This window comes from Ursus maritimus, unplaced genomic scaffold (assembly GCF_017311325.1).
Source record: "Ursus maritimus isolate PB19 unplaced genomic scaffold, ASM1731132v1 scaffold_27, whole genome shotgun sequence".
Taxonomy (NCBI): Eukaryota; Metazoa; Chordata; class Mammalia; order Carnivora; family Ursidae; genus Ursus; species Ursus maritimus.
Genome location: NW_024425230.1, coordinates 35,968,122 through 35,986,243, shown reverse-complemented (window position 1 = coordinate 35,986,243; position 18,122 = coordinate 35,968,122). Strand labels below are relative to the sequence as shown.

Below are 18,122 nucleotides of genomic sequence, written 5' to 3'. Positions count from 1 at the left end.
ACATCATAAATTCTTAGAAATGTTACTTTTGGCTCTTCCTTCAGCTGGGAACTTAAAACTGAACAAATCTATAGATAGTATATGAGCCTAACGGTTCCACTTATGTGCAAATAATTTGCAACCTACAAGGAACACGAGGAAAAAAAAATCTTTAGGACTTTTAGTCCCATGCTACTTACCATTCTTCATCACTACATTGGACCACACGTTTGCATTCAAGGCTTGAACGATTCGCTTTACTCCTGTAGATTCTGGAAAGTCATCTAATAAGAGACAGGAAACAGATATATTTATACACACATACAGATATATGCGCATATATGTACATGCCCCCAAGCCATACTTTTCAATAACTGTGGCTTAGTTATCTCGCTTAGTTGGTATTTCACATTGTAACTTACGTAGTAAAGAAAAAAATACACAGCTCAGAGCTCCTGATAAGACTAACCCAGAAACTGAAACAATGAAATAAATGTACTTTATAAAAGGTTTCTATGATAAAGTCATCTCTACCACCTCACCAATGGAATCTGCTCATGTTCTCCTGAAAATGTTAGTTCCTGTTAATTACACAATCCCGGCACAGCATTGGAAACACCAATTTTTGCTATTTATGGAGAATGAGTTTCCTGAAGGCAGGAATGGTCCTCTTGGTGTGCCGTAAAATGCTGTAAAGGCCCTACCTTCTCCCGGGAATCACAGCATAACAATTATTGTTTGTAACAGGTATTCAGAGAACAATTTCTTGATCAGAGAAATATAGTTTAAGAGAAGTAAACTTACTATAACCATAAGTGTAGGAGACAGGCAAGGGTCATTAAAAATAAAAACCAACAACTTAGTTTAGCTGGGTCAGTACTGGTACTATTGTGCTTCTGGAATTTAACCGATACCACTCAAAGTAACAGGGCATTAGTCCCAGTCAGCACACGAATAAGGTGACATTCTTAGCTTGTGGATATGTGCACGATGGAAATGAGCGTTGTAAGACTGGATATGGGCAGGGGGCGCCTGGGTGGCACAGCGGTTAAGCGTCTGCCTTTGGCTCAGGGCGTGATCCCGGCGTTATGGGATCGAGCCCCACATCAGGCTCCTCCGCTAGAAGCCTGCTTCTTCCTCTCCCACTCCCCCTGCTTGTGTTCCCTCTCTCGCTGGCTGTCTCTATCACTCTGTCAAATAAATAAATAAAATCTTTAAAAAAAAAAAAAAAAAGACTGGATATGGTCAGTGATGACAGAAGTAGTTTTCACACTGTGGGAGGAGAAAGTCTCCGAAGAGCTCCCGGAGCACAATCTACTCAGAACCTGTGTCTAGTGGCTTGACCGGGCACAGAATTAGAAGCCAGAAAAATCTGAATTGGAACTCAGGCTCTTTTTTTTTTTTTAATATTTTATTTATCTGACAGAGAGAGAGAGAGCGTGCGCGCACAAGCAGGGGGAGCAGCAGAGAGAGAGGGAGAACTCAGGCTCGATAACTTGTTAGCTATCTGATCAAGGGCAAATCACATATGCTATCCTCAAAGATAAGTAGGGCTGATGCCACTCTGCACACACCCCTCCCAGAGCAAAGAGGCGCGGGACCTGACGATTCACTGATGCAACTGTCCCCTCTAGGCAGGAGTCACCGCCTAACACGGTGCCTGAGGGACAGTCGGCACTCAGTAACGACTGAGGGATGGGTGAATCACTGGAAGAATACCAACCTACCAACCTAACAGGAATACGGCGAGGATTAAACTGAAAATACAAAGATGAGTTTTATTACCATCCATGTTTAAATGAAGAAATAAAAGACATGTTTACCTGAACTATGAGTGATTCAGTCTGTAAAAGGATAACTAACACTTCAGGTGACAGAACCAGAAACCAAAACTATGGTCTGAAATAAAGAGCTAGAACCAGTAACATGAAATCTAATCCAAACAAGCAGAAAGTCTCACACCGGTGTTAGGGTACATGCGTACAAAGCTTATAGTCTGTTTTTAAAAATTCTAGGGAGGATGTCATTACTTCATCCAAAGATACGTCAAAAATCTATTTTAATATTAAGCAGAATTAATGCAAGAACAGTGGTCAGACAAGGAGCAAGAAGAAGTGTAGTGGTGTAAGGGAGAAGAGTACAAAATCAAAACAGGTTTAAACAGATGACTCAAATGTGGATTCTGAAGGCCAACAGTAAGAAAATTCTAGTGTCAGAAACAAACAATTACGTACATGCTCACATACGCAAAAACAAGGCCCACGTTTAGGGACCTGGAAGACATGGGAAGGGAAATTGTACTAATTTTCAATTATTATTAAAAATGTACAGGGAGAAAAATCAGCCTATTTATCCTCTTCTCTGGCAGGGTTTTACTCTCAAAGGTAACATTTTGGGAAAATTCTAAATAAGCCAGAATATAAAAAGAGATTTCTTAATTCCTTTAAAAAAAAAAGGTTTTGTATAACAACTATATATATCCTGTCTATGTACTTTAATTCATATCGGTTGCCTCTCAGAATGTCTTTTGCAAGAACTAGCATCTTCTCAACGCCATGTCCCTACTGGTCCCCTCACTACAAGCCCAGTGCCTTTCTTTCCCATTGCTTCCCTGTGGAGCAAGTGACATGTGAAAGTTCATGATGCCACCATAGTCTTGGAATTTCTAAACAAAAATGATCTCTCCCGCCTCTGAAATACCACAGCACCAATATATATTTTAAATATTTATGACATTCCACTTGGCAATTCAATTGTTCACATATGTGTTTATCTCTTGTACTGAACTAGAAGGTTTTGGTGGGTCGCACCTGTCTTCTCTTGGTCGGTCCCACGGCAGCTAGCACAGGTGTATTTGGAAGGTGAGAAGGGGAGTGGGGGAAGGGAAGAGAGAGGGGAAAGAAACGGAAGGTCCAGAATATCACAGAAGGCAGTTTAGTGAAGAGCTACCCCGGGGTGGGGGAGGGGGGAATTCTGGGTCTATTTTTGGTTTCACATGTCCAAAGGACATAAAAATAGGGCTGACATGCCCCCTAAGGTTCCTGGGAATTCAGCCTCAGGATGTGAGGAATTCAAAATAAAGAACATAAACTTTACTATTTAGCGTATAGGTCAAATCCTCTCTTTTTTTTGGCAGCAGACAAAGGATAAGAGATGGAGGGAATGACTAAGATTTAAGATAGAAATACTCTACCTTTATCTATAAGAAAAACAATATTTGAAAAGTCCTAACATGTGGGGGAGCCAAAAAAATGGATCATTTGGTTAACAGTAAGACCACACCAATGGGTTTTGCACAAATCTCTTCAAACAGCTGAGGAAAAAATGTTTTTTAAATTTCACTTTGATTCAAAGACTCCCTCATATCTGAATCCAAATGCCATGTTTCTCCTGACACATAAACACTTACCATCTTCCTCAGGCAACTCTTCCGGACTAAGTTCTACCAATTCAAAGCCATGTCTGATACACCATTCTTGAGCTTTTTGCCGGTTCACACCTGATACGCAAAAGAATTTTCGTAAGTAAAAATTTTTTAAAACAGAGTATTGCTGCACCACTCTCCATAAATCTCAGTGTTACTCTTAATGTAAGCTATGCTAAAGGCATCCAAAATAAAGTAATATAAAGAAAATGATCTCTCAAACCCACAGTGTCCATTCTTAAAAAAATAAAATGTAAATATTGCAAGACTCCAAAGAGAAATAGCTAAAAATACTTCTGTAGAGTAATGTAATCACAGCAGATGTCCTGCTCTAAGAAAACAAAAGTATATTGTGTTCACCAAGGGATAGCAATTGTGTGTACCACCCATCGTCCCGTCGGCGTGCCTTACCGTTTTCACACACTCTGTCACAGACCAGGATCATGACCTCAGGTAACCATGCTTCTGCCAGGGGAAGCCATGAGGAGACACTATCAAGACCGGATTTCTTGAGGGAGGAAAAACAAACATACAAACAACCAGAAGAAGAGACAGTAAGAGAACTCACGGAAAAGGCAGGAGGAAAAAAAAAAAAAAAAAAGAAAGCACCAAGTAATTTCTTATTCAAGGTCCCTGGCAAACCAGATCTTACTTGTGTGCTGTCAAAGTAAACCACGAATGCTTGGACAGACTCCGCGATCTCTGCAGTGACGAGAAATTTGTTTGGCACCACACACAGATTGATATCTGCTGAGTAGTATTTATTATCAATGGTCCAGGGGTAAACCCTCACGGCATCATCGGCAGTCACTTCCACGCTAAGATCTTCCGCTCCGAGGATGTCTGAACAAAGGACACAGCGTCACCATGGAAAGTGCAGCACCGATGCACCCTGGTCAAGGCTCTCAAAAAGATACTGGATCGGGGCCTGGGTGGCTCAGCCGGTTGGGAGTCTGACTCTTGGTTTTAGCTCAGGTTATGACCTCATGGGTCGTGGGGTCCAGCCCCACGTAAGGCACCATGCTGCTCAGCGGGCCGTCTGCTTGAAGGTTCTTTCCCTCTTCCCCTCCCCCCACTCGCTCTCTCGAGCTCTCTCTCTCAAATGAACGGGTAAATCTTAAAAAAAAACAAAAAACAAAAAAGATACCAGATTAATATGGTGCTTTACCTACTTCTCTTTGTGTAAGGACTTCAAAAGGCCTCCCATTTATCAGGGTATTTTCTTCTCTATCATTTATTTGATTGTAAAAGTAATGGTAACATAATTTAACTCATTGGCTTTTGTTCTTTAAAACACGAAAACGACTGTGACTACATTAGGTGGAAGACAAAACAGTCACGTAACCAAACACCCAGAGAAGAGCAAGCAGAAGAGAAAGAACGAGCTGACATCGATTTCATTGCCTACATACTTCATGTGACAGGGAGGTGACAAGATCCTTCAAGAATCTGTAACTGCTCTGTCCTCACTGCAAGCTACGAAGAAGGTAGCAGTAAGGCTAACTCATTAATAAAAGAAAAGCTACACATCTTCCTTAGGCCAAATGCTTATACATTAATTCAACTGATGATATAAAAGAATGGATACTGATAAATGACCCCCATTCCATTTATATTCAGCCTTGTTCAGATTCTTTGAAAGCCAACTCCAATTTTTGTTTGGTAGAGACACTTTTAGCATAATTTGAAAACGTAAATTTAATTATTTAGAATATACCTAAATCTTTCAGAAACCCATGTGCAGCATGGCTATAACTAATGAAATTCTTACAGTAAAAGCCAACTCAATGATGAACAAATAGAGATGAGGTCATGGGACCACCGAAGCAGTCTGCTTCCAGAATGCCATAAAATATTCACAAGTGGAAAAACATTAGAAATTGTTCTAACCTAAACGCCCATCTCTCACATTCATACCCACAACCTCCGTTTTATACGGATTTGGAAAATAAGCCTAGAGGAGTAAAATACCATGCCACTAAAACTGGGTTATTATAAGAATGTATGACAAAATGGCCACAAACTCCTTTTCGATGCAAACGAAGATGAACATAGAAAACATCCCTCGAGCTCACAATTAGCAAGACACAGAAAACTAGAAGCTAAACTTTTGATTCCAGAGCTAAGATTATGTATGTGGAACACTGCCATAGTTTTTGCTCAACAAAAGGATATGGGGAAATCATTTAGTCCAAAAGACTGCTACGAATAATGTATAGTAACATATAAGTGCGTATGTGACATACGCATGCTTTTCATTGGTAAACTTTCATCATGTGGTTACTAGGCGGAACCGGTCTGAAAACAAAACCCCCTTTTTTTTTTAAATAGAAAACTAAATTTAAAATAGATGTAAGACTACATGTGACATACGGCGCATTGTGAAATTAACTTTCTAAAATTTTTCACCACAACCAGAATTGTTAGTTTTAAATTACCACGAGGTCTGTGCCAATATTTGAAAATCTGAATTTATCTTGTCTCTTTAGGAAATCAGCCGTTCTTGCTGCTTAATTTCTATCTAAAGTAACCTTTTACTAATTATCAATCAATTCCATAGCAACCAGCTGCAATGTCCTTCAAGGAGCATTATGACAAGTCAGGTAGGAAATAAGCAGGAGGAACAGATAAAGTATGACAATCAAAGACTCTGTTTTCATGTAAATGTCTCACAGGGAGAAAAAAAACAACCCTCCTAGATCAAAGTCTATGTTGCATTCAAAGCTAATCTTCCAAACTTCAAGCAGGTGGCATAGCAATATGCCGATAAAAGCACATATGGAAGAAGGCAAACGAAACCAAGGGAAGTAGCAAAAAATGTATAAACTGATTTTTTTTTTTAAGGGTAGGAGGAGCCACCATATGGAATCAGTTTTCTTCATTCATGGGTAATTTTTAAAAATAACGAATTAACTGTTTTTTTTAAGTGGGGAGTACAAAGGGTAAAACTGGTTAAGGGGCAAAGTACAAGGAGCGTGGGACGAGGACTCCTACCATCATGACAACCAGTTCTCGATACTTCCTAAGCTGGCAGTGTTGTTAAAAATTGGAAGAAAATTTCAGTTACGCTTTTTTGAAATCACTGTCTTCAACTAACATGAAAAAATCAAGTCGAAGGTGTCATCTACTTACTAACTGCAATTTAGGATATTTGCATCCATTACGGGTGGTACGCTTTATTAATCAACGCGCAGAATACAAGACAACGAACCAATGTGTGTCACTCAGAGCTCTTCAAATTTCACTGTTATACTGTCTCTGATTCTCAAATGATGAAGATATTTACTGAACACAGAAGCAATTTCTCTTTTCTCTGTACCTAGACAGAACAGAACCAATAAGTTGGGAAAACGAATTCCACCTTTCGGTATTTTTGTAGCTGGGGTGTGTGTGTGTGTGTGTGTGTGTGTGTGTGTGTGTGTTTCTTAGTTCTTGTGCTGCCTAGAATAACTTGATAGCTCAATTTACTTATCAGATTCTTTTATTTTTAACATTTTATGTCTAATCAGACACTTTCGGCGAGACCGCATATGGACTTTATTATCACATCTGTGCCATCTCACAACTACAGAAGAGTGAACAGTCTCATTCTTCTTGTCATCAATATCGTAATGTAGAGTTTAATTTAAAAAATGTAAATGTCTCCGCTAAATATAGCTCTTCTCGCTCATCTTTTCTATTTGGTTTCAAACGTCTAACACGTTTATTCTTTTCCAGATTAAAACAAAAATTGCTCAAACGCTTATGCACATGACTAGAGATCAGCCAGGACCATTTACTCATTTCACAGATGGTAAAACTGAGGGCCAAAAAAAAAAAAAGACGCCACTTGCCCAAAGGAGAAGAGCCTAAAATGAACCGCGGACACCAGCATTTTCCCCACTCACTCCTGCATGTGACATTCAGCATCTGGGCTAGATCACACCCAAGTGTCCCATGGTCGTAAGCCAAAACTAACCTATGGGCCCTGCTCTTTCATGAAAACCAAAAATAACAGCCAGAACAAGGGGACCAGCATATACAAGCCTGAAGCACGATTAACCCATTCAAAAACTGTGTATGGGCTTGGGGTATTTATATGCCCAAAGTTGAGTCATAGTGATCACGTGGGGGTTTTCTGCCAGACTTCCTAGAAAACCCTGCAGTGTTCTTTCTCCCTACTTTGCCCTTCCCTAAGCTGACTTTGGATGTAGTCAAGACGATGCACAAATAAAATCGAGAGCAGCTTCTCCCTCCTCCTGGTGGATGTTGGCCTGTCTCATTCACACTGTTGGCAGCCACCTGGTGGAGCTGCAATACATCATTTTTTAAGAGACAAATACTAGATGATTAATTGCCGGTCTGTTACCACAAACTTGGTCTCGCAGCTTAAAATAGTTAATCTGTAGCGTTTTCAGATGAGAAGTTAAATGTCAGTTCCAGTAGCAAGTATAAACCCTTCCCCCGGTTTTAAGTGCAAGTGTAAATCTCCCTCCCTGTTTGAGAAACTGTTATACATAGCCATCAATTCTCCAGCAACTCCTATTTACTTCTCACTTCTTTCGTGCACTTCTTTCCCTGATAGTCCCACACGGCAATGAGTGACAGAACGATTCGAGAGAGCTGACGAAAGCGGCATGCCAAGGAAGCACGTCGGCTCAGCAACCCAAGCACCGCTCCGACCTCACGCCTGCTTCGTGCTTCCGTCTGTCGTAACGTTGCCTCACTCACAGAGGGTGAAACTGGTAAGCAGGCACACGGAAGGAGGCATCTAGCTTTCTTGAGTTCAGAATCAGTAAGAGGTGATACTCTCTTTAGCATGAATTAGGAAGCAAATCGAAGTTCCAAGGTAAAATTCCCGGAACACCGAAAATATCCATTTTCAATCTCTATCGCGCACGTGCTTTTTCTCTCTCACACCCCCCCTTACCTCACCCCTCCCCTATCCACTCCAACCAAAAAAGACAAAACAAGACCATTCTACTGCGGGTTTTGTGTGTGTTTTTTAAGTAGCTCCACGGGCCCAACTCAGGACTTGAACTCACAACCCTGAGATCAAGCCCTGAGCCGAGATCAAGAGTCGGCCGCTTAACCGACTGAGGCGCCCCAGGTGCCCCAAAACAAGTCCATTCTAAACTAAGTGCATGGATATTGGTTTGGATTATTCCCATCTTCTTCAGTCGTACAATTAAGGATACTTTTGATACCAGCAGAATTAATGTTCCCTTAACTAATCATGTCATTCTTTGTGAAGAGAAGTTGTCCAGTGGTGAAGTCATATTTTCTACGCCCGGAGCAAAATGATAGCTGTCACTCTGAATCAAGATGATCCTTCCAGAGACTAGTACTTGCCCAGTTTTATTCTTTCTCACTGGACTGAAGCTGCCTTTACAGCGAGGTATCGTCACCCCCCATCCCAGATACAAGCGTCTTTCGTGGTATCCATGGAAAGGAACCCAAGGTTCCGCGCCCTCCACTATGCTGGCAGCACTAACCACAACAGAAAAGGCCATAAAATAGAGACAGCTCAGACCTGGGATCACACAGACCTGCATCTGCCCTCTGTGAGAACGACAATTTGACCTCTCTGTGTCTCACTTCCTCAGCGGTAAAAGGGGACACACACACACACTTCTCAAACGGCTTCTTGTAGCTTAAAGAGAACAGTGCGTGAGAAGGCGCGGGCAGGCACTGGACGCAGAGCAGCCCTCAGGAACGCTCCCTTCCTCCTCCCCAGGTCCGGTTTTTCGCCTACAGACGAGAGACTAGGTCAGAGATGCACTGCAGGGAGCTGGTAAGAGAAAGTGGAATTAGGAAATCACCACCTCCTTAAGCGGCTCTGGCCCCTCCCTCCCCAGAATATGCCTTCTCGAATGTTTCTTTTCCATTGTTAAGGCACAGGCTGAAACAGAAGAGAAAGCAATTAGGAAAATTATAGGAGGCAGCAGAGTCTGACGTCAGCTGAAGGGGAAAGTAGCCATTATGAAAGAAAAGAACTGAGTAAAATGTGATTGAGGAAAAACTACGAAAGCCAGCGTTTTCATTAGCCTGCAAGGAGAGGCAAAGACAGACCCTTAAAAATCATAACGGCTCCATATTGTTGCAACTCGTTACACTTTTATAGCCACGATTTCACGAGAACGCCCTGTAGGGTGAGTGCTGCTGTCCCGTACTCTGTAGCCGCTGTGAACTAACAAGATGATTCCCCCAGGGCAGGGGCAGGTCCGGGGGCTGCAGCGGGGAGGGCCGGCAAAGCCTGGGTGATGCTGAAAGGTTCAAACTGCACCGTCAGGGCCGGGACTTCACACGGACAAACGCGGGGACATTCTCATCTGCGACTCTCTGAGTAATCGTCCTGCAGCCTCCGGGGGCACATGCAGTGCTGGCTGCGGTCTGAAGGCCGGCAGGCTGCCCGAGCGGTACTAAGTCGCTGAGGCAGAATAACGTGGGTCAGGGCAACACAGCACGGCCTGAACAAGAGGACAGCGATTCCGGTTTGCTTACAACGCTTAGTTACCTCTTCCTCACACACTCCTCCCCCCCTGGTGACACTTGAAATTCACATCTCTTCTCCTCCGGCGTTGGGGCTTTTTATATCACAGTGGAAAAGTTTTAAAGTTGGAGCAAAGGAAATCGAACTCAGCCCTCCTCCTTTTCCTGCAGTTTACCTTCTCCCAGTAACCATCTGGAATTGGTCACCACAGCTGCTTCATCTTAAAATAACTGGGGGTGGGGGGATGCGGGGGGCAGGGCGAATAATACATGGTCTGTGCTTGCCCTCAGAAGAGCTCACAACGCAGTGAGACAAACATGCACAAAAGAACAAGAAGAAGCTGGCAGGAAGGGGAGAGAGAGCATGGAGAAGTGTTTCATGAGGGCCAAGGAGGAACCACCAGCCTCTCAGTTTCCCGGGCTGCACGCAAAGACCATTTTATCAACCCCAGCGGCACGGCTCACGGACAATTCCTACCTGTAGATAGGGGAGAGGGGCTTCTTTGCATTCTATCACTATTCTTTATTCAAAATCACAGTTCTAGATATACATCTAAAGCTGTGATTCTTTATGGGGGGAGGGGTGATTTTGCCCCTCCAGGGGACATGTCAACATCTGGAGACATTTTTGGTTGTCACAAGTCGGGACATGCTTCTGGCATCGAGTGGGCAGAGGCTAAGAAGGTTGCTTAACATCCTACAAGGCACAAGACAGCACCTACACGACAAAGGACTGCCGGGCCCAAAATGCCAACAGTGCTAAGGCTTGGAAACCCTGATCTTGTGGAACCTGTGAAACTGACTTAGCTGTATTTATGAAACGGAAGACAAGTTCTGGAATGCAAAGTTGGTTTTATTCTTTCTCACAGAACTGAAACTAGCCAGGCATTACAACCTCCTAAAATCTATCTCTAATGAAATCTATCTCAAGTGTCTTAGTTATTTTAACCATAAAAGCTATTTGGCAATTAACCTTAGATATTTTAAAAATAATTTATGAATGGTGGTTTTCTGGAAAAAAGAATACATAAGCCTAAACAGGACCATTATGAAATGAAAATACTTTTCACATTCAAATGTTAATTATTCAAACCTCACAAAAAATTTCAGTGTCTGCTCAGGATGACAACAGTCTGCAGCAGATGCTAACTCACTCTGAAAGAAGGTAAACATGCCTGAGATGAATTTTCCAAAACAGAGTATGTTTAATGAACAACATCTACTCTGTAGCCCCTGTATTCAAATATTGAAAATAAGCCTGATCCATTGGAGAACACCATAAAGCTAACACATCCAATGTCCCAGGACCTAAAAGTTCCTTCAAGAAGCGTAAAATGATTGGGCAGCACACGGTCAAAAGATCATGGAAAAAGAACACAATGACACACTGGACTTCATGAAAATTCAAAACTTTTGCATTTCAAAAGATACCATCAAGAAAACCAAAAGACGAGTCATAGAACAAGACAAAATACATGTGAATTATATATGTGACCTGTATCCAGAATATATAAAGTACTCTTACAACTCATTAATAAGATGACCAAAAAAAAAAAAAAAAAACCCACAAACCCAACTTAAAAATGGGCAAAAGAGCTGAATGGACATTTCACCAAAGGAGATATATGAATGGACTATATGCACATGAAAAGATTCTCAGCATTACTAGTCATTAGGGAAATGCAAATCAAAACCATAGTGACAAACTCCTTCACGCCCACTAGACTGGCTGTGATCGGAAATACAGACGATAACAAGTGCTGTAGAAGATGAGGAGAAACTGGAACCCCCAAACATTGCTGATGGGAACATAAAACAGTGCAGCCACTCTGGAAACAGTTTGGCAGTTTCTTAAAATAGCACGGCAGTTTTTTTGAATCTCTGTAACTGCATTACTCATAACGGCCAAAAAGTGGAATAACTCAATGCCTATCAGCTGATGAATAAAGTGTGGCGTGTCCGTACAACGAAATACGAAGCACAGGCCGTAATATGGAGGAGTCTCAGAAACGTGAAGCTAAATAAAAGCTGGCGGACACAATGGACTACATATTACAGGACTGCTTTTAAATAAACTGTCCACAAAAGGCAGTCTGCAAAGACAAAGTACATTGGTGGCTGCCTAGAACTGGGGGCTGAGAATGGGGAGTGACTGCAAATCGGCACAAGGTTTCCTTCGAGGATGCCAGAAATGTTCGGCACCAAAAATAAGTGGATTTGATGATATTTAAATTAGATTCCAATAAAACTGCTAAAAAAATCATGGAAGCTAGAAGATAATGTCTTCATTTTACTGAGCAGGCATAAACGGTTCTGTGCAACAGCGGTCAATGCATAATCCTTTTCCACTGCTGTGTCTCCTCGTACTCTCCACCCTCTTTACTGGAATGCCGTTTGTTGGGAAGGCAAACACCTTATCATCATTTCCCTCACCTACAATAACCTCACCCAAAAAGTCAAATTCTCCACTCCACAAGGAAACGAACTGGCCACCAATAAAAGTGTCTTAACTTAATTATTTAACCTATCACAGTTCATCTACTAAGGCTCTAATTACCATGAAGGAAAAAGTGTACACTTAATTTAAGCCATAAAGTTCTCATCTTAGTAGTAAAATCTTTTACTGTAATTTCTCCTATCCCTACCTCCACCTTGGATACACTCGGTTCTAGCTGCCAAGAAATTCACCACGTTTCATGTATATAAAAGAACTAGAATTGAATCTTGGCTCCCCAGCGTTTATGGGCTGAACCACGTTGGAAAATCACAACTTCTTTGAGCTTGAATGTCTCTCCTTCACACACACACACACACACACACACACGTGTGTGCTCACACTAGAAGGATAACATGGGCGCATTTTGTAAGTTCCTTTGGGTCTGGAGAGAATTATGAACTTGTATTTAATCTTTTTCCTCCTTAGGGTGATGATTTAACATCCCTCTTTTAATCAAGATAAAAATCTTAAGCCCCCTTTTATTGTTAATCGAAAATTTAAAAATATATGAAGTATCAGAGCTAAAAATAATCCTCTGCCCCATACCAGCTGAAATCGCTGGTCAGACTAAGTCTGACCACTTACCGTATCACTCTCCGATGACAACCTTAAACCGTTCGTGGAAGATCTTGTTAGTCCAATCATCCTTCCTTTAAAGAAAATAAAGCCTTGGAAATGTACAATCAAATCAAAGGCAGAGTCGTCCTACCACAACAAAATAAACAACTTTGCTTAAGCAAAAATAACTTATTCTCAGAGTAAAAGGCTCCACTCAGAATACTAAAGCAGTTCCAGAAAATGCAAATTTAAAAAACCCAAGCTTTTATCCTCTTCCCTGCTGGACAATGCCGGTCAGCGAAGCTGTACGACAAGCCCCTACCTTTGAAATAAGAATGTTCTCCTTAGTAAATTACTTGAAGATCCTTTTGTAAGGATACAGGTCTGACAGGCCAAGAAACAAACTCCCAGTCTTGAAGAACGAATGTTTTCCAAAGAAACAATGTCATAAGTGATGGCTGGCTTTGCCTGTGTAATTCCCCAAAGCCTAGTTCGCCCATCATATATAATTACGCTATCTGGCTCTGCAGGACTGGAGCACTGTTTCCATGGCTAAGTGCATCTGAATTCCAAACACAGAAAGTCAAATACCCTACTCCAAAAGTGGAGTGTCTACTGCAACTTTAAAATGCGACATGGATGGATCTAGAAGCTATTCTGCTAAGGGAAATTAGCCAGAGAAAGACAAATACCGTAGGATTTCACTTCTACATGCAATCTAAAAACCAAAACAACAAAAACAGAAACAGACTCATAAATATGAGAACAAATTGATGCAGAGGGGAGGGGTTTGCAGAGATAGGCGAAATAGGTGAAGGAGATTAAGCAGCACAGACTTCCAGTTATAAAATAAATGTCACAGGGATAGAAAGTACAGCATAGGGAATACAGTCGGTAATATTGTAATAATTTTTTATGGTGACAGATGGTAACTACACCACTGTGGTGAGCATTTCGTAATGTTTATAATCATCAAATCACCAGGTTGTACACCTGAAACTAATATATGCCAACTGTATTTCAATTAAAAAGAAATCCTCAATCCTGGGAAAATCAAGATAGTTGACTGTCCTAACGGGAGACCCAAATCTCAGCTGGGCATACGTCTTCCCATCTGAAATGATGGAAAGAACGCATTTTATTTAAAAGTCACCATTTCGCCTCCCCCCAGTCCAAGGAGGTTTCTCTAGGACCAGGTCCCTACTTAACTGCAAATCCCGGGGAGATAAGCAGAAGAAAACAATGGCCACTTGTTAATGTTCCAGTTGCCAAGGGAGCTGTGGAAACCAGGTGACCAGGACCTGGGGCCTGAGCCTTAGTGAAATCCTGGGAAAATGTAGAAAGTCCTATGTGGAATTGCTAAGTTCAAATTGGTGAGAAGTTTCAGCTCTGTTCCAAGCATTATTCTCCTAAGCAAGCAAATGACTACAGGCTAAATCCTATTATCCCTTCAGCCTTCAAAGAGAACCCCCATCGCTCAGCTGTTGCCTCTCTGGTGCCTTTCCTGGTTTCAGCTCCCCGGTCTTGAGTTAATTGAGAGCAGGACTGGTTAAGAGGCAGTTCGTAGAGCCAGACGGCCTGGGTTGAAAACCTGGCTCAGCTATTTGGCCTTGAGCAAATTACTTAATTTCTTTGCGCTGCAATTTCTTTGCAAAATGAGAAGAATGATCGTAACAATAGCATTCGAATGTTCTAACAGTTAAGCACATTAGTACACATTAGTACACAGAATACAGGTTGTCAAACTTCTACAATAAAGGAACAAACAGGAAATATTTTAGGCTGTGGGCCATATGGTCTGCGGTGCAACTGTTCAACTCTGCAAAGCAGCTGTAGACAAAATGTAAACAAATGGTCATAGCTGTGTGCCAATAAAACTTTATACAAAAACAGGACCAGGAACCAAAGACTGGAACCAGGTAAATATTTAAACTGTGGCACACCCTTACCACGGAGCACTGCTCAGCAGTCAAAAGGCATGAACTGACACATACAATAAAGATGAATCTCTAGGGAATTATGCCGAGCAGAAAAAGAAATCGATCCCCAAAAGTAATCTACTCTATGGTTCCAATTGTATAACATTTTGGAAATGACAACATTTTGGAAATGGAGGACAGATCAGTGGTTGCCAGGGGTTAGGCATAAAGACTGGCGGCATAACCTGGGAGAGAGATGGGTGGGGTTATAAGAGGGCAATGCAAGGGACCCCCGGGGTGCTGAAACTCTTCAGTGTCTTGACTGCGGTGGTAGACACACAAACCACAAGTGACAAAATTACGGAGGACACGTACACATACACAAATGAGTAGAAGTCAAACTGGTGAAATCTGAGTGAGATTGGTGGACTGTATTAATGTCGACAAGCTGAATGTGATACTATACTACGAAAAAAAATGGGGCAGTTTTCAAAAAAAATGCACACACAAAAATTAAGAACGTCAGAGGTAAGAAGCACCATATATTCTACCATAAAAGTAAACAACGTGGTAACGTCGAATCTTATATCTAGAAGGGAGGGTAGAGATGCTCTTGAATAACTTCCTATTCTCAATGTTAACCCTGCATAGGAATGACGGATATGTAATATGCCTCTACTCTGAGTACACTCACCTGAGAAAATAAAAATCCAGATCCTGTTCAAAACTATCGGGCATACGTAATGCTCTTTTTAAATACAGGTCCTTTGGACAAAAATGTTTTTTTCTTCACTCAGAATTAAGCCTCCAACCCTCCTAAACGGAAATGCAAAAGCCTTTATTTAAAACCCCCTATCTTAAAACCCTCTTTTAGGGGCTCATCTTCTCTATCATTTCTTACGCCAATGCCACATCTTAAATTTCAACAGTCCTGACGGCTAAGGAATTCCAACACATTACATCCACGTACTCCGTGCCCACAAATCCTGAACGTGAACATATGCTCCAACACTTCGCACTTGAGCACTTTGGGCAAGGCACCTGGTGCTTCCAAGCCACAATTTCTTCATTTATAAAATGGAGATAACCTGACTTCATGACTTCACAGGGATACAAGAACCAAATTAAAAGACGTGAGAACACGTTTGAGAAGGGTACTGATATACCTACCAATGTTTGCTATGATTGTAAGATCTCCAAATTCCCACATTTCACTAAAAGAAAGAATTTCGCTCCAAATGATCAGACATAGAACCTGAATGGCTTATAGCTGCTGAGTTAGCATTACACACTTCAACACCATCAAACAAGTCTCCAGGGACTTTTCTATCTAAAGCTCCTTCAAGGACTAGAAAGAAGTATTGAGATTCCTCAAAAAATTAAAAACAGAATTACCATAAGACCCAGTAATTCCACTACTGGATATTTAATGAAAGAAAACGAAAACACTAATTCAAAAAGACACACGCACCCCTAATGTTTATTGCAGGGTTATTAACAACAGCCAAACTACGGAAGCGGCCCAAGTGTGCACTGACAGATGAGTGGATAAAGAAGACGTGGTGAATATATATACAATAGAATATTACTCATCCATAAAAAAAGAATGAAATCTTGCCATTTGTGACGATATGGATGGATCTAGAGGGTATAATACTAAGTGAAATAAATCAAAGAAAGACAAATGATTTCATTCATATGTGGAATTTTAGAAACAAAACAATAAAGCAATAAGACAAACCAAAAAATACTCAACTACAGAGAACAGATGGTTACCAGAGGGGAAGTGTGTGAAGGGGATTAAGGGTACACTTTTTTGTTTTTTAAGATTTTATTTACTTATTTATAGTATTCCTGAACAAGAAGGGGGAGGGGCAGAAGGAGAGGGAGAGAGAAAATCCTCAGGCGGAACCCATGCTGAGCCCCAGGCAGGGCTAGATTTCACAACCCTGAAATCATGACCTGAGCCGAAATCAAGAGTCTGACTCTTAACCAACTGAGCCACCCAGGCGCCCCAAGAGTATGCTTACCTTCATGAGCACTGAGTAATGTACACCATTGCCGAAGCACTATACCATACACCTGAAACTCATATAAATACTGTGCGTTAACTATACTGGAGTTAAAAAATAAAGTTCCCTCTGGGAAAATAAAATGTTCAAACTTAGGCATTTACATTTTAGTATTTTCACAAGTGGAGCACACACTTCCACTACAGCCCTCCAAAGAGCAGGGGCAGTACCTTACCCGGCATCTTAGCTACAGTAACTGGCACAGAGACCGGCTCTGTGTTTAGCGTCAGAATACACTTTCCCAGAAAAAGTAAAAGCCTATAGGACTATGAGGTGGAAAGAGGGCTGGCCCTGGAGTACGGACACCTGCTCCCATACCACATACAGCCTTGCCTGAGTGTCCTGAGCCTGCATTATCCCTTAAAAGTCTACGAAGTCAGTAATGCCCTTTTATCTGATGTCGGACACCACCCAGAATACTGAAAATAAGGCCTTTGAATGATAAAACGAAAAAGGTTTTCACAAAATCCATGCATGCATTTTACCCGTAGCAGAGGCCTATTGCTTTTTATTTCCTGTGTATTTATAACAACCTGGTTATTTGAGTATGAAATATGTCCCACTGGGTAAACGCAGTAAAAGAGATCGGATGTTGAAAGAAACTGGAGAAACCCTAAAGTTCCTCTTCCTGATGAATGAAATGAAACCAAACCTTCCCAAAAAGATCAGATTCAACCAAAATCATACTGTGGCCTATTATCACCGAACACTTGACAAACATCATTCGATATGGTCATCTTTATCTCTGACGTCAAAATCAGACTCAATTCATGGTTAAATTAATGCAATCTTTAATTAAAATAAAACAGAACGAACGCTCAGGAAATACTGCCGTCTAGTGCTACCCACCACTTCCCTATCAACAACCTGGGAAGAAACGATAAAGCCCTCTTATAGTTCACTTCTCCTTACAAGTAATGTCTTCACTAACTGCTCTTATTTTTTCCCTACACAGCATTAATGGAATCACAGAGGAAAGAAAGGCCACCACATTTTAATCAACACAAAAGTTGGCCTTTGTTGTATCTCAGAGGGATTTTACATATGGAAACAAAGTGGCTTATTTTACAGAATTAATTTTACCCCTAAGGATGCTAATGTACTTTAAGGAAATACAGTGTTACTATTTGCCAACTCTAGGTCATCAGCTCCTTCAAGGAAGTGACCACGTCTGCCAATTCTGATCCTTAAAGCGCATAGAG

General features: G+C 41.4%; 1 protein-coding gene across 2 annotated transcripts in view; it reads right to left on the bottom strand.

Annotated features, from left to right (window-relative positions):
• AAGAB (alpha and gamma adaptin binding protein) overlaps nt 1–18,122 on the bottom strand; it is a 55,648-nt gene that overhangs the window by 35,373 nt on the left and 2,153 nt on the right. For both annotated transcript variants that reach the window (XM_008708552.2, XM_040643074.1), the window contains exons 2-5: nt 4,056–4,246; nt 3,815–3,911; nt 3,389–3,478; nt 180–263 (exon numbers count right to left, since the gene is read on the bottom strand). In XM_008708552.2, the coding sequence (XP_008706774.2) occupies nt 180–263; nt 3,389–3,478; nt 3,815–3,911; nt 4,056–4,246 (462 nt within the window). The remainder of the gene's footprint in view (nt 1–179; nt 264–3,388; nt 3,479–3,814; nt 3,912–4,055; nt 4,247–18,122) is intronic.